The 13,734-nt window shown below is 38.3% G+C and overlaps 1 protein-coding gene and 1 non-coding gene across 4 annotated transcripts; one reads left to right on the forward strand and one right to left on the reverse strand.

Moving 5' to 3' along the window:
* Positions 1-2,813: 2,813 nt before the first annotated feature.
* Positions 2,814-13,478, reverse strand: LOC104597456 (E3 ubiquitin-protein ligase BIG BROTHER-like). Of its 3 annotated transcripts, none has more exons than XM_010258995.2 (11): positions 13,143-13,478; positions 12,948-12,997; positions 12,712-12,788; positions 12,369-12,468; positions 12,098-12,259; positions 11,563-11,797; positions 10,169-10,203; positions 10,000-10,044; positions 6,901-7,028; positions 3,265-3,373; positions 2,814-3,147 (listed from the first exon to the last, which is right to left on the reverse strand). In XM_010258995.2, the coding sequence occupies exons 5-11, from the start codon at positions 12,236-12,238 to the stop codon at positions 3,106-3,108; spliced, it is 735 nt and encodes a 244-aa protein (XP_010257297.1). In that variant the 5' UTR covers positions 12,239-12,259; positions 12,369-12,468; positions 12,712-12,788; positions 12,948-12,997; positions 13,143-13,478; the 3' UTR covers positions 2,814-3,105. The 3 variants fall into 3 exon arrangements, with proteins under 3 accessions (XP_010257297.1, XP_010257293.1, XP_010257295.1); XM_010258991.3 differs by having other exon boundaries at positions 12,712-12,796; positions 12,923-12,997; XM_010258993.2 differs by having other exon boundaries at positions 12,712-12,796; positions 13,143-13,474.
* On the forward strand, positions 4,911-4,973 carry LOC148790109 (small nucleolar RNA snoR101). Its single transcript, XR_016079043.1, has one exon. It is a non-coding gene; the product is annotated as a small nucleolar RNA snoR101 (small nucleolar RNA).
* Positions 13,479-13,734: the final 256 nt, after the last annotated feature.

Genomic DNA, 13,734 nt, shown 5'->3' on the forward strand with positions numbered 1-13,734 from the left:
GGTAGAATGTAAGATGGCCTAAAACACCTACTTGATATTAAATAAGCTCCTGTCTCACTCGTTCTAAGTTTCTAACCCAACCTCTGTGAGCAAAGAAGAGAAGAAATGTCCACAGATGTTTGATTCTCAAATTGGAGAAAATAACATCTATTATATATAAATATCCAGGCACTTGACCTCTTCAAAAAAAATTCCCTTATATAAAGAGTATAATAACAGCTTGTTCCATAAAACCTGTAACTCAGAGTACTCTTTGCTTGGACAAAGAGAGCTCTAGTGCAGCAAGAGCCATCTGATCATCATTTCAGACATGGCGAGCCTAGGGAAAGCATGTCTCTGGCTTGTGGTGGTATTGATCTTGAGTCCATCAATATCCAGCAAGGAAGCTGCCTTCCCTTTTGTCTTCCCATTACCCTACTACTCACCACCTCCTCCTTACTACGACAAGTATCCACCACCCCTTACCTCACCACCACCTCCACCACCTTACTACAATAAATCTCCATCTCCCCCTACATATTACTACAGTTCACCACCACCTTCCCCATTCTACCATACATCACCTTCCCCGCCATTTCCTTCACCTCCACAATATCATAACAAGTTCCCTCCATCTCCATCACCATACCACAACAACTCTATCCTACCTTCTTCACCCTCTCCCTCACCTCCACCCAATAAGTACCCTTCACCTATACTCTCCCCTCCACCCCCTTACCATTACAAATCACTTACCCCTCCAATCTATTATGGATCACCTCCTCTGCGATCTCATTCACCTCCACCTCCTTATCTTTACAAGCCTCCTCAAACTCCATCTCCACCAATTAAGTCCCCTCTGTCTCCCTCCAACAGTAGGTCTCCTCCACGACCTTCACCTATATCCTTTCCTCCACCCCCTTACCATTACAAATCACCTCCTCCTTCAATCTATTATACATCACCACCCCCACAATCTCATTCACCTCCACCTCCTTATCATTATATCTCTCCTCAAACTCCATCTTCATCATCACCCTCTCCTTCACCTCCATTCAACAGTAGGTCTCCTCCACAACCTTCACTTATACGCTCTCCCCCACCCCCTTACCATTATAAATCTCCACCTCCACCATTGCCATCACCATCTACTCCAAAACCTTCACGTATACCCTCTCCCCCACCCTCTTACCAATACAAACCACCTCCTCCTCTAATATATCACAGATCACCACTTCCACAATCTCATTCCCCTCCACCTCTTTATCATTACAAGTCTCATCAAACTCCATTTCCATCACCCTCTCCACCAATCAAGTCCCCATCTCCTCCGCCTCATTACAAACCATCACTTGCACCTTCTCCTTTACTTCCACCCTTCACCTCCACCTCTTTATCATTACAAGTCTCCTCCACCACCATTTCTATTGTCACCATTGCCATTTTATATTATTGCACCACCACCTTATATTTATAAATCACCCCGCCTCTTCCAACGTCGACCACATTTCCATCACCCTCACCATCACCCCATCAAGGTCTCCTCTCCACCAGTACAAATCACCACCACTACCACCATTCTTGCCACCTCCACCTTATATCTATAAATCATCACCACCACCACATCCACCTTACTACTACAAATCACTACTTTGACCATCCTCTCTACCTCCATCACATTAGTACTACTATCTACCACTGTTTCTTCCACTGCCACGACCACCACCTACATGCAATTGTCCACCCTTGTCACCATCCCAACCCTTACCTTTACCATTAAAATCACCTATACCACCACCATCCCATCATTTACACCATTTCACCACACCACCTTGCCGCTAAGTGTCACTACCATATCGTCATACTGATCGCCTTCACTAGTTACTAAACTATTACAAGTCACCACCTCTGGCTCTAGAACCATTATCCCCATACATACACTCCTAAAAGTGTTCCATTCCCCCACCATCAGGTCCATCACCTACCCCACCTTTGGCAGATGCCCAGCAGACCTGCAACTTTAGTCGATGTGAACTCTGGGAAATTAAAGTCTATCACAAACTTGTATGCGTTCCTTCCTCCATTGGTTGGAGTGAAGGAAACAAAGCGGCTGACTAGCTTGTTAACAGGGGTCACCTCGAAAATCATGTGTATTCGTCTTGTGCACCTGGTTGTCATATTTATATTTCCATTTTGCATTTCATAGGGTCAAGACTCAAGAGAATATTATAAGATGTTCCTGTTAGATAAAGATGTTATTGTGTGCATGTTAATAAACAACAAGAGAATATTATATTATAGGATATTTATCGGCTAAAAATATTATTTCACACCGTGACACGGTGCACGAACTAGAGTGTCAATTCCACGAACGTGTGAGAATTATCCTGATACTGTGAATAAACATTCGCATTACCAGTCTGAAACAAACCAGCACGTGAAGATTCTAAATTTCTAATTCATCCACATTCAAATAATATAATCAAGCCAACGACCAAACCAATTTCGAAAACTATAACACGTCGACTAACGGTAAATAAAATACAAGCGTCCTCCATGATGATGAGTGAAGCAATAGAGTTGAGTTGTACGCCTGCCTTCCCACTTCAGAACTTGAAGCAAAAACGATTGATCTCTCTCTTTTCTCACTGTGAAAAGAGAGTAATTTGACCTATTCTGACGAAACTTGGCATCAACATGGACCCGTTTGGGAAAGCAACTTTGCATCAACAGTCACCATTGACAACAATTTTATGAAAGCAAAGCTAACATTCTGTCATGACCCCATCTCTGGTAATATCAAGCTGAAGACACTCGTGTCAATAACCACTGTAGTTCGAGAAAGCCACATAAGAATCAAAACGAAACTCGTTTACATACATTCCATCCTCCAAGTGGAGAAATCAGGTTTGAAATGTTCATCATATCCAATTATTTTCAAGCTAGGCTAGTCCTACTCAAGGAAACCGTATAAAAAAGAACAAGAAGAAAAAGAGAATACTGGGGCCTCATTTAACACTAACGGAAACCAAAACCCAAAACCGTGGAAACAGAACATGTTTGAAGCAGTAAAAACAGATTGCAGGGCATTGCTCCTTTTCCTCAGAGCTGACAGTTTCAGTGCCGTCACTCCTTGACAACTACCTCTGTATAGCAAACCGGGCATGCCTGATTAAAAAGAGAAACAAAATAAAAGAGATAGGTCAGAAGGGAGAAAAGGATATATATGTACATTTATGAATTACAGACCATGTCAAATTTAAATCAATATCTTTCTCAGCTGACCTTGTTAATGCTGAGCCATCTAGTGATGCAGCCGCCATGGTAGATATGTTTGCACGGCAAGGTCATCTGCCGGTCTCCTCTTTTATATTCCATCTGACAAATCACACATCTGTCTTCCAGCAATAGCAAGAGTTATTATTCATTAATGGAGTACAGAAGAAGGTGAAGGGGACAAGAAACTTTTCTTGCAAATAATCTGGATCACCACGACATAACCACCTATATAAATTTCCTAATAAAGAGCAAATTTTTGTAAGAGCTACACCAAGACATACAATAATGACCAAAAACAAAGTCAAAGAGGGTCATTTAGGAAGTTGCCCCTTGAAGATTCAAAGTGCATACAAAAACCAATTATGCACTTGCATATTGACTTTTACATTTCATTCGTCAATGCATTAGTACCCCATGGTATTATTTCCATTTCATGATGGGCATTTCTTTTTCTTTTCTAATCTCTGCTCCATGCAAACTTTGTTTCATGAAATAATGCCCTTGCAATTAGGGGTGTCAATGGACCGGTTTCGGGTTGGACACCGTCCGAATTGGAAGTGATATGGACGGACTGGACGGTCCTAAAAATGATATGGACGCGGACCGGTCCGAACATGAATAGTCCATTCATAGAATGGACCGAAAGTGGACAAAACCACTAGTTCGAATGGTCCGTTCAATGTTCATTTTCGTTTGAACTTTGAAGAATCAAGTGTGGAAGCTTTCGAAGGCTAGGGTTTAGCGTCTCTGTGCCTCCATCGCTCCATCCTCAGTCTCCCCAGCGGACGATGGTATTTCGTTTGATCACCTGATTTTGTTATTTCACCATGCCTGATGCCATGTGCTCTCTCTCTCTCTCTCTCTCCCCCACATTTGAGTCATTGTCACTTGCAGTAAGTATACTTTGTTCTGGTGGAGGAGAAGGCCCCATCCTTGCCGAGAAAGGATTATCCGAAGCCATTAATCTTCCACGACGGACGGGCGGTGGCAAGGCCTACACCATTAAACGTGTCGGCAGTGCTACTGTGGGTACCTATGGGAGTCATTCTAGCCAAATGCATGATTCAGTTAAAAGAGTGATAGATTTATTCAGATTTTTTCTTTTCTTTTCTTTTCTTTTTCTGATTTAGAAAGCCAAATGCATGATTCATTGTATAGACACTCATGATATGAAAAATGGGAGTTTCCAAAGGGAAATGTTTTTTATTTATTTTTTCTTTTTGTTTGTTTAGTTCAGTATGTACTAACAGTTACGTTGAGAGGGGTTCACTGATACATTGTGATATTTTGAACATTTGCCCAACTGTATTCATAGTTATCTGACCCTGTACATATATTTAACTATTGTTTGGGATTACCAGGTTTTGATCATTTGGGTTAGGCTTTCTATTTCTTTTAGGACAATAAATTAGATTGGATATGTAATTGAAAAACCCACTTCACTGATTGGACCATGAACAATAAATTTGTTTTTTAACATACCTAACAAAAAAATATCATCATTGACTAGATTTTAAGTTTTTTTTTGCCTAAAATAATTGATTTTCCTGTTTATATTCTGGCCTTTGATGCCTATACTTTTAGATGTTAAATTTGTTTTTTCAATTTGGGCTTTTTACTCTTTCATTTTAAGTGAAGTTTATGCATATGATGTCTTACACTTGATCTCTAAGGTAAGTTCATGTGTTGACAAGTACATAGAATAGAAAAAAGCTCTAAAGGGTTGCTCTCATTAGAAAGCCTGTGGAAGTAGATATCAGCCATGTGATGGTATATGAGGGATTGGCTACAGTGGACTACTGCTCTGTCAAATTCTACAAGCCAGAGTTATAAAAGATATGAAAAGATATTAATGGGAGTTTGGAGACCATACAAACGTAGGTAAAAATCACTAAAGCACCCTGCACAAATATTCCTGCATGACCCAAATATGCTCCCTAACATGGAGGAACATTTTACTTGTTTTTTCTGCTTTTCCCTTTGACCGATTGCAGAGTGCATTTTTGTTTTTATTGTATCTTAAGACCTGTTATTTGGGGTGTTTAAATAAAAGTTAACCCCACCTTACTTTGATATTTCAGATAGAATTGACTGAATCTTCATCACCTGCTTCACTGTCACTGCTACTGCTCCCACTCCCATTCCCACTGCTATTCTCACTGCTCCCACTTGAACTTGAAGTTTGCTCATCTCTTTCTTCAGCATTCACCTGAGCCCTCAAGGCCTCTGCGGCATTAGGGCCCTTTTCTGCCTCATCATCACTGACATTGAGGGTTGGAATCTCTAAAGGTAGTCCCCAGACAAATTGTTCTGATAGACATAGAGATATATGAGGGTTGGAATCTTCCAAATGCTTATTGGAATCTCTCCAGTCAATCTGTTTGTAAACAACGCAAGTTCCTCTAATTTACTCAAAGATCCCAACTCACTTGGAATGCCTTCGAGTTGGTTTTTCTGCAAGAGTAATTCCTTCAAGGAACTACAGGTCCCAATCTCTGGTAGAATTACCCTTGACAAAGAGTTCTCATTGAGGTAAAGTATCTCCAATTTAGTTAGTAATCCAAAGGAAGAGGGGATCTTACCTGTTAATTTATTACCCAGAGCTGCCAAGAATCTTAAGCCACTGCAATTGCCCAAGCCTGATAGTGTTTCTCCATCAAATTGATTGTAAGTCAAGACCAACTCCTGCAAATTCCTGCAACTACCTGAACCCCCCAACTTTATCTTGCCCTCAAGTCAGTTGGAACTGACATCCAAGTAAGCAAGGAACTGAAGATTGTTTAGGCTCTTAGGCAAAACTCCAACTAGCTGGTTCTCAATAAGATAGAGTTCTTCCAATTTAGTACAATTCCCAATAGATTCTGGTATCATCCCTGATAATTGATTACTATAGAGCCACAGAGATGAGAAGGTTTATTGAGACGTTAATGGTAGTGACCCACAACTGAATCGGCAGATGATGCAGTAAACTGCTTGTGTGAAATGAAATCATATCCTTTTATGTTCACTTTTAATGGCTTTCAGATGACATTAATGGCTTTCAAATCAGTTCAGATGACACGATAAACTGCTTGTGTGAAATGAAATCTTATCCTTTTATGTTGATTTTTAAGTATGGAAAACATTTAATTTGGACTGAATTGGGTCCAATCCGGTCCATTTGCATTTCAATTGGACCGGATTTGGTCCAGTCCATTTGTAAATGGACCGATGTTGGACTGGACCAGATTGGACCAAATCCAATCCAATTGACAGCCCTACTTGCAATTACTGATAGACTTGTTTTAACAAAAACATAAAAACACATGAGCCTCAATATCTCTTTGTTGTCACAAAAGGCTAGCTTAGCTTTCTGTGTTTCCAATCTGATGCATGCTATGTAACTACTAATGATGCAGTTATCATCAATAAACCTGCCATAGTTAAGCCTACTAAACTAGAGCTGATTCTGTTTTGCCAACAGGAATGAGATTAGTTATAAACATATATGCTTATCAGATAACTTCAAGAATTGGATGAGAAAACAAAAGTTAAGATTGATGTTTTAGAGCATTAATTAAATATTTAAAGCTCCAGATGAAAAGGGAGGAAAAGATACTATTGTAATTTCAAGGAAACAGCAGTAAGAAGCCTAAAATTTACCTCTCCCCCCGGAATCTTTTCCTTGAGAAGAACCCACACTTATATTTTGAGATTGGAAGCTGCAAAATCTGTTCTTGAGAAAGACCTCGACTATGGGTTCCAACTGCCTCACCTAGATCAAGTAGTTCCTGTGATGAAAAATTACGTTACTTATCAACCAAATTATGCATGATTATGAAGAAAAATGAAATTGAGAGCACTTAGAAGAAGTAAGTAGGTCTTCATCATTTAAATCAATAGGAATTTTGATAAAAAGTTAAGTCTAAGGTCTTTATGTGAAGATATTTCAAAAACAAATTTGATTAGTGAAACTTGTAATCTGAGCATTTCCAGAGATCCCAACTCCACAAAATTCAGTTTGGAGTTAATTGATATGCCGATCTAACTAGTGGTTATCATTATGCTAGTAGAAGCAGGTAAAGTATCATACTGATAAACCACATCTAATAGCTAATGACCAAATGTGGTAAAAATTGTCTTCCAAAATAAATTAAACCAAAGTCATGCTATTTCTCTATCAATCACAAGAGCAATTCTATACAGTATTGCAGATATTATCATGAATATAAGAGAAATAATCCCCCTGCTGAATGATCTGCTTTAACTTTATAATTGAGAAAGTATAGAGACAATAACGTCCTCAGAAAGAAGCAGACGGAAAATGCAACAGACACTTTTTCACCACAGAGACACTGGTAAGCCAACAATGATACATTAGAGAAACTAAGGTTTGCATTGAGAGTCAACAACTAACAACTAGAACAAATAAATAGGTCATTGTTTTCTGAGGAGATGCAAACACTTGTATTAGGCTATTGAAGAAAACTACAACAAGCCCAATTTCAAGTTTGAAAACTTTCAATTTCAAACATTGCTAATTTTCAAAATGTCATGATGCAATCTTGTTTCTACAATTTTGGGTATTGGTTTTAGCCAAAATGGCACTCTCTACAAAAGATATTCCACTTAGATACTCATCAGAAAACTTTCATTGTAAGGTTATCACTATGATTTGTTTTCTAAAGATAATAACAGAATAAATATTAGTGAACATTTGAGAAAAATTAGAAAGACTAGCTGAATCCATAATAATCACTCAATAAAACATGATGACATCTTAGCCATTTTCCAGAAGCACAGATTTATTCATAATTAACTAGAGGAAGTGAAAAACAGATTAACAAAAACAAGAAAAACAAACCACACAAACGAACTATTCAGCTGAAACATTTGCATGATCCACTTGGATTAAGTCTTCCAACCCAAAGATCCATCAGTGCAAGGATGCGTCCAAACTAGTGTGTCAAGGACAAACCTTTTGTGATGTAAAGGCCAAGGGAAGCCCATTGGTGGCTCCAATAAGGTCAATGGCATTGGATCATGACCTCATTGCGCATGGACAGAGCTCTTCTCTGGCTCATGCCATTCCGTGGCAGGCATTGCTTATGTGTCAAAGGGGGACTATGCCAATAATGCCAATGTTAGGCAATTGCTAGGCCATGAACACACCTGAATGTTGTGGCAAGGGATAACTCAATCAGCTTAGACATGGAGCTGGTAGTGATGGGGCATAGTTATGTCCAACCCACATGAGGTGTAGTGCCAATCCATGCATTGTCCCCATGAGCGTTTGAGCATGTATGCACCCATTAGGAACCTTGAGAGATATGTAGCATTAACTAGGGCCACTCTGCGAGGGATTTGTAGTCTTTGGAGTGCCAAGGGTAGGCATCTGACGAGGTCAACCACCCCTCCTCAAAGAGGACGTTAAACTTTTGAGACTCTGCTTGAAGAAGACATTGAGGATGCCAAAAGATCATATTGCTAAATTTATGATAATGCCACTCAATGCAGTCCACCAAACGTAGGTAGACTAAGCCTGCTCTTAGACAGTTAGACCATCACAAGGTGGTTTTCATCCTACCATGCATTCAATAAATCCATATCATCTTCATTTAACAAGCAATTGGACATACAAAATCGATCATCTAACCAGTAACTATCTGCATGAGTTCACCCAAGGTTGCAGAGCAGAATTGTGATGTGACAATTGTCCTCTTCTTGTGGTTTAGCAACATGAGCTGAGCCCAAAACTATATTTATGGCATTCAAAAACTTGATGCAGAATGATAATCAATATATGCAACTTGTAGGTTAATACATGGACCTGGTCATAAGTATAGTACAAGCATGTATGTTAGCCATACATCCTCATGTTTCAAGGCATGGAAAATATTCTTTCCTTTAACCAAGGATTACAAAAGAAGATGTTCATTCAAGAAAAGAAGATTTTCCTTTAACTAATGCAGAAGTGCTACTTAATGTTGAGAATAAAGTTCAATAAAACGATACAATAATGTGGTGTTTTAAAATTGAGAGATACAGAAATGTGCAAGGGCCTTCTAGTGTCTGAGGCACAAGAATAGGAATGTGCCTGGACAAAGAAAAGTGCAAAACACATATGCATAACTATAAGACAAATTCAAATTGAAAATGAAAGGAAACAGATGCAGATCATACCAATTCAAGCATATGAAACTCTTCAATGTGTTTGCTAATCTCCTGGTTGCAATTTATCAAAAAAAAAAAAACCAAAGATAATCTCCTGGTTGCATTTCTTCAAGTAGTTTTTGTGATTTAGGCCATAGTTCATTCTATTTTAGGGTAGGGATCAAAGATTAGTTGTATTTCTGATGCTTATTTAGTGAAAATTTTGTTATCTGAGAACCTATCTGCAACAACTAGGGTCTAGGGCTTCAGGTATTCAAAAGGATTTTTTATTTTTGTTTCTTGTAAAACTTAATAGACCATTACAAAAGTATAAATCACATAAAAAATTAAACAAAAAGAGCCGATGAGAAAGGCAATCCAGGCACAGGCTCACACCTCTTGAAAGGGGCACCACTTGGGTTAATGTCAGGTGTGTGCCTTAAAATGCACCTTGCCTGTCTACCTAGGTACAACTTTCAGAACACTGATAAAAAAATTGAACATAATGTTCATCTAGATATGAAAGCACAAGTTGTTTGTCAAGCAATGCCCTTCAATAACATTGTAAGAAAAGAAAACAGTAAGAAAGCAAAATCATTTGGGGCAAACCTCGTAAGTCATGTTGTCTGGGTCAATATTATCTTGCCAAAACATCTGCAAAAAGTGAAATAGAAAAAGGAATGGCTTAATTATTTACCTTTGAGAACACTATAAATGGGTTCAAAGTCCAGAGGAGAGGGAAAATAAAGTGGGGAAAATTGACAATCAAGATTAATACCTGAGAACTACTAGTATTATTTTGATTTCGAATGCCTGCAAAAAGTGAAGGATGCCTGTTAGAGATGGATGCACACTAAAATGCCAAATCTTCAAAAAGAAACACAATTTGGAATAGAATTTCAAATAGAGAGGAACGTAAATGAAATAAAGATATCATAACATTATAAACTTAAAATGTAACCACCCGCCTTAAGGCCTGCAATCATAGATGGGTTTAACTCCAATACAGTAATGGATGGAATCATCTCACATCTATTTTTGTACTGTTTCTAGGCATCCAGAGCACAGAAACATGAACAAAGCATTTATAGATGGGCTATGACTGATTCTGCTTTTGTAATCATGCACTAAACCATATGGGAGCATTCTCATGCTTCATGTCTTGAAAGTCCCATGCTTGAAGCTTTAGACATTCAACATTGCCTATGCATGAAAAACCTATTAAAACAAGCTATAAATGATCAAGGAACCTGATTCTCATGCTGGATTCAATTGGATAACCCAGGAGATTCCCAGGTTATTTGGTGATTTGACTTTCATGTGCATAACTAAGCCACAGTTAGATACCTTGGTTTGGGAAGGTGATGCTGAACTAAACGAAATAATTGTTATTATTAAAAAATTAATGCCAATTTGAGATGATATCTAGAACCAATTAACCAAAAGATGGTTGTTTGAATATGCTAAAACTCTCCTTTTGACATGGATTGCCATGAATCATGAATCACAGCTACATACAAAAAGCAGGCAAATACCAGGGCAGACCAATTTAAGAGTTGGGAAGTTTAAGGGGTCAATCCAAATAATACTATTGTCAACAAGCACAATCAAGGCCAACACAACAAAAGGACTCAAACCCACTGGAAGAGTACAGACATAATGACCAACACATGCTGACAATGACAAACAACCAATAAGACTATAAAAAAGTGAAGCAATTAAAATCCAAGATGATCAAAAGTCAAACTTATCCATTTAAAGAGTTAAAATTATAGGATCTATGATGTTGATGGGCCATGCATATTGGTGCTGCTCACAAGATTCTTGCTTATGTGCCATATCATTGTTCATAAACAATTGGATGACATTACATTTCAGAAGCAGCTTTTGCAATAGGTGAAATCACCTATTGAGTTACCCGATAGGTGATTAACAGCATCTTTTCAACAGATGTTTCTTGATTGAAAGAGCTCAGAACACCAAATAGAAAAATTTCTTGGTAACTTAATAATGTAAAGTGATTCCTTAAGATGTGAATGTCAATATTATTTGTTGATTTCTTACCAAACTGCTGATAGCTTCTATAATAAAGTAAATGCACCATGGTTCCAGTAAATATTTTCATCCATAAGTGAGAATAAAACAGGTGAAGGGAACTTAGAGTTAACATACAGTCTTCAGGTGTAACATGTGTAGTTGTGCTGCCATTTCCTCCACGCATATCTACTGGTGTCAGCTCTTCATTGCTCATCATTGCTGAGTTCTCCCAAGCTTGCCCACTAGGTTCCATTCTTGGAATATGATCATTTACCTCATAAGTATAATTGTGGCCATAATATGAAGTTGTTCCTGGGCCGGATAATCCAAATTTGTATGAATTTGCATGCATTGACCAGTATGCACTTTCCTGCAAACATATAGCAGCAAAAGAAAATAAATCTTATGTAAAAACGGTTTCACTGTTAAGGAAGGGATTTTATGTGAAGGAAACATGTGCGTCAAATTTTTAACCATTCTAAAGAGATGGACTAAACATCCTGCACTGCTTTGCAATATCGATTTTCTCAACCATCGACAATCCATCTATAATATCAATTTTTCAGCCTTAAATTTGATAGTAATTGAAAGCGTAAGGAACCCCCACAATAAGCTACTTGCCAATTTTTAAAAACCAAGGAATTAGAACCTAGATGGCAAAGAGAAATACCTGATCATGCATTGCTCCTCCAAGAGAAAAATCTGCCTGGGCGTATGTGAGGCCTTCAAACAAATCCATAAAACTCTCCGTAATAGTGTATGGAAATCCAGTATTGATGTAATGAACCTCCATCTGCCTGTTCCCGTTCATGTCGAATCACCTTTTCGATGTCTACAGAAAAGCAAGCCTAAACATGAGAATTAAGAAAAGTAATTTGGCCTCAGGGGAAGAAAAAGAAACCATAAACAAAGCTCAAATGCGTAAATTGCTCGATGGCTACCTTTTATTCACACAAAATCAGAAGTACTGATTGATTTAGATATAACTCAAAAGCATCGCTTGTTCGCCAATTACTTTCACCTCTTTGTTTCTCCAATTATCTGAACAGAAAACAAAAACAGAACAGAGCAATTAGAACTAACAGTTACAACTCATCACGTGGTATTGTTAAAGAATTACGCTCCTCCTAATTAACTTTGAGTGAATGTTCCAAGAGCAGTTAAAGCACTTAAATTGGTGGACGGCATAAGCCAACAAAGCAGAAACTATAGCACATTCAAACGAGCTTCGGACATTTTAGTCGATCCAATCCTGATTCACCGGAAATAGTTGCAAAAGATTACCTAGAGCTCTAAATTCTAGGGCACAGAACTCCAAGCTCACAAGACATCAATCAGCATTGATCGCTGTCTTCGGTTTTCTGAAACTCTTCAACAAAACAGAAACCAAATCTTAGATTCCCGAGCAAACTGACGCAATCTTTAAAGACATTTCCGTAACATCTTTAATAGAAACGCCAAAATGATGAGATTCAAGGCAACGAAGGCACCACACCTCATTTAACAACAACTCTGCATACCTCTGTCAGATTTCTCCTGATTTTCTGAGATCACTCCGGAAAAAAAAGAACTACGAAAACCAGAAAAGAATTTAAGGAAAATTAGATTTTACGTCCAAAAACATAGAAAATGCAGTTAAAGAAATCAGTACATGATCTCCATTGACATTTTCGTTTCTGCAACCACTCCACGAAACTAAAGAAGGTCATTAATACCTCATTTTCCATCAAATGTTCAATGAATTCTTCCAGAAAACCAACAATGCTGAGATTGCTCGATCGATTGACAAACGGAAAAAAAGAAACCACGCCAATGTGTTGAAATAGAAGATCAAACAGATCAAAGAAGAGGAAAAAAAGACTAAAAGTTCAGAAAATTGAAATTCCAGGCAATAAAATAAGAGAGAGAGCGAGAGATTTAGGAACCGACATTGATCTGTTCACGAGTGTATGTTTTATAAGCTTAGATTAGAGAAAAACGGTCGTGTTCGAGCTCTTCAGCTTCGAAGTTTCTCTCTATCTGTATCAACTCTCTCTCTCTCTCTCTCTCTCTCTCTCTCTCTGTTGTGGCGCTTTTATGCTGGTTTCAGCGACACGCGACACCAACTAGACGAGAAACTCCGATTTCTCGCGAAACGTTGATTCGACAAAAAAAAAGACAGGATTTTATCGGAATTTATTTGTTAATTATTTTAATATTTGGTGATACAGTGTGTAGTCCGCCTACCAAAATCTCCTGGAGCGTCTAGATCGCTGTTTTGTCCATCACTCCTGTAATTAGGGCTTTGATCCATTAATAGCCCTAATT

Source organism: Nelumbo nucifera, chromosome 7, assembly GCF_055504915.1.
Source record: "Nelumbo nucifera cultivar China Antique chromosome 7, China Antique-T2T, whole genome shotgun sequence".
Taxonomy (NCBI): Eukaryota; Viridiplantae; Streptophyta; class Magnoliopsida; order Proteales; family Nelumbonaceae; genus Nelumbo; species Nelumbo nucifera.

Bases quoted from the DNA above. Each gene is read 5' to 3' on its own strand.
- LOC104597456 (XM_010258995.2), bottom strand. From the start codon at position 12,238: ATGAACGGGAACAGGCAGATGGAGGTTCATTACATCAATACTGGATTT. The intron at 3,374-6,900 runs GTAAATTTTAGG...GCTGGAAGACAG, and splicing joins AAAAGATTCCGGGGGGAGAG to ATGTGTGATTTGTCAGATGG. The intron at 3,148-3,264 runs GTCAGCTGAGAA...CTTTTTAATCAG, and splicing joins GATGGCTCAGCATTAACAAG to GCATGCCCGGTTTGCTATAC.